The sequence below is a fragment of the Opisthorchis viverrini genome, assembly GCF_000715545.1.
Source record: "Opisthorchis viverrini unplaced genomic scaffold opera_v5_30, whole genome shotgun sequence".
In the NCBI taxonomy this organism is placed as follows: Eukaryota; Metazoa; Platyhelminthes; class Trematoda; order Opisthorchiida; family Opisthorchiidae; genus Opisthorchis; species Opisthorchis viverrini.
The window spans coordinates 1,476,089-1,476,571 of NW_008751686.1; the positions used below are offsets into that span (position 1 = coordinate 1,476,089).

The following is a 483-nucleotide window of genomic DNA, read 5'->3' on the forward strand; positions in this document are numbered from 1 at the left end:
ACTCATGACCAAGCCGATTGTGGTCATATCCCCCTGTGCTCCCGAAAGCAGGCCGACGAAACCAGCTGGTTCTCCGGACAGCAGTTTTTATTCGACCACCACAGGCCTCTTGCCCGCCAAAGGCAGGGACGACCTGGAGGAGGCAAATCCCACATGTAAGCAGCGCCCAAACTACGTGGAGCTATCAACGCTTATCTCCGTATCAGAGGGTACAGCTGCAGCCGCGCACTGATCAACAAATTCCCAGCCTCTGAACTGGACTGAGTCAGATGTGCGGGGACAAGAAGCGAAGACAATCCCCAGCTCCACTCCGTCAAAGTGGTCCCTCTGCTTGTGGACACAACCGTCGCCCAGGACCCCGACACCCAAAGCCATAAACATGACTACAGCCAACCGGAAAATCCCTCGTACATCCAAATGGCCACGCTGATCGCTGGCGGACCGAGTGTTCACACAAACACGGAAGAAGGGCGACTGCAGTCA

At 56.1% G+C, this 483-nt stretch overlaps 1 protein-coding gene across 1 annotated transcript in view; it reads left to right on the top strand.

Annotated features, from left to right (window-relative positions):
- Window positions 1–269: 269 nt before the first annotated feature.
- Window positions 270–483, top strand: part of T265_13015 (hypothetical protein) — a gene marked incomplete at both ends in the record, with an annotated part of 3,088 nt that continues 2,874 nt past the window's right edge. The window contains 2 exon segments of the mRNA XM_009166749.1: window positions 270–312; window positions 320–445. Of these exon segments, the coding sequence (XP_009165013.1) occupies window positions 270–312; window positions 320–445 (169 nt within the window).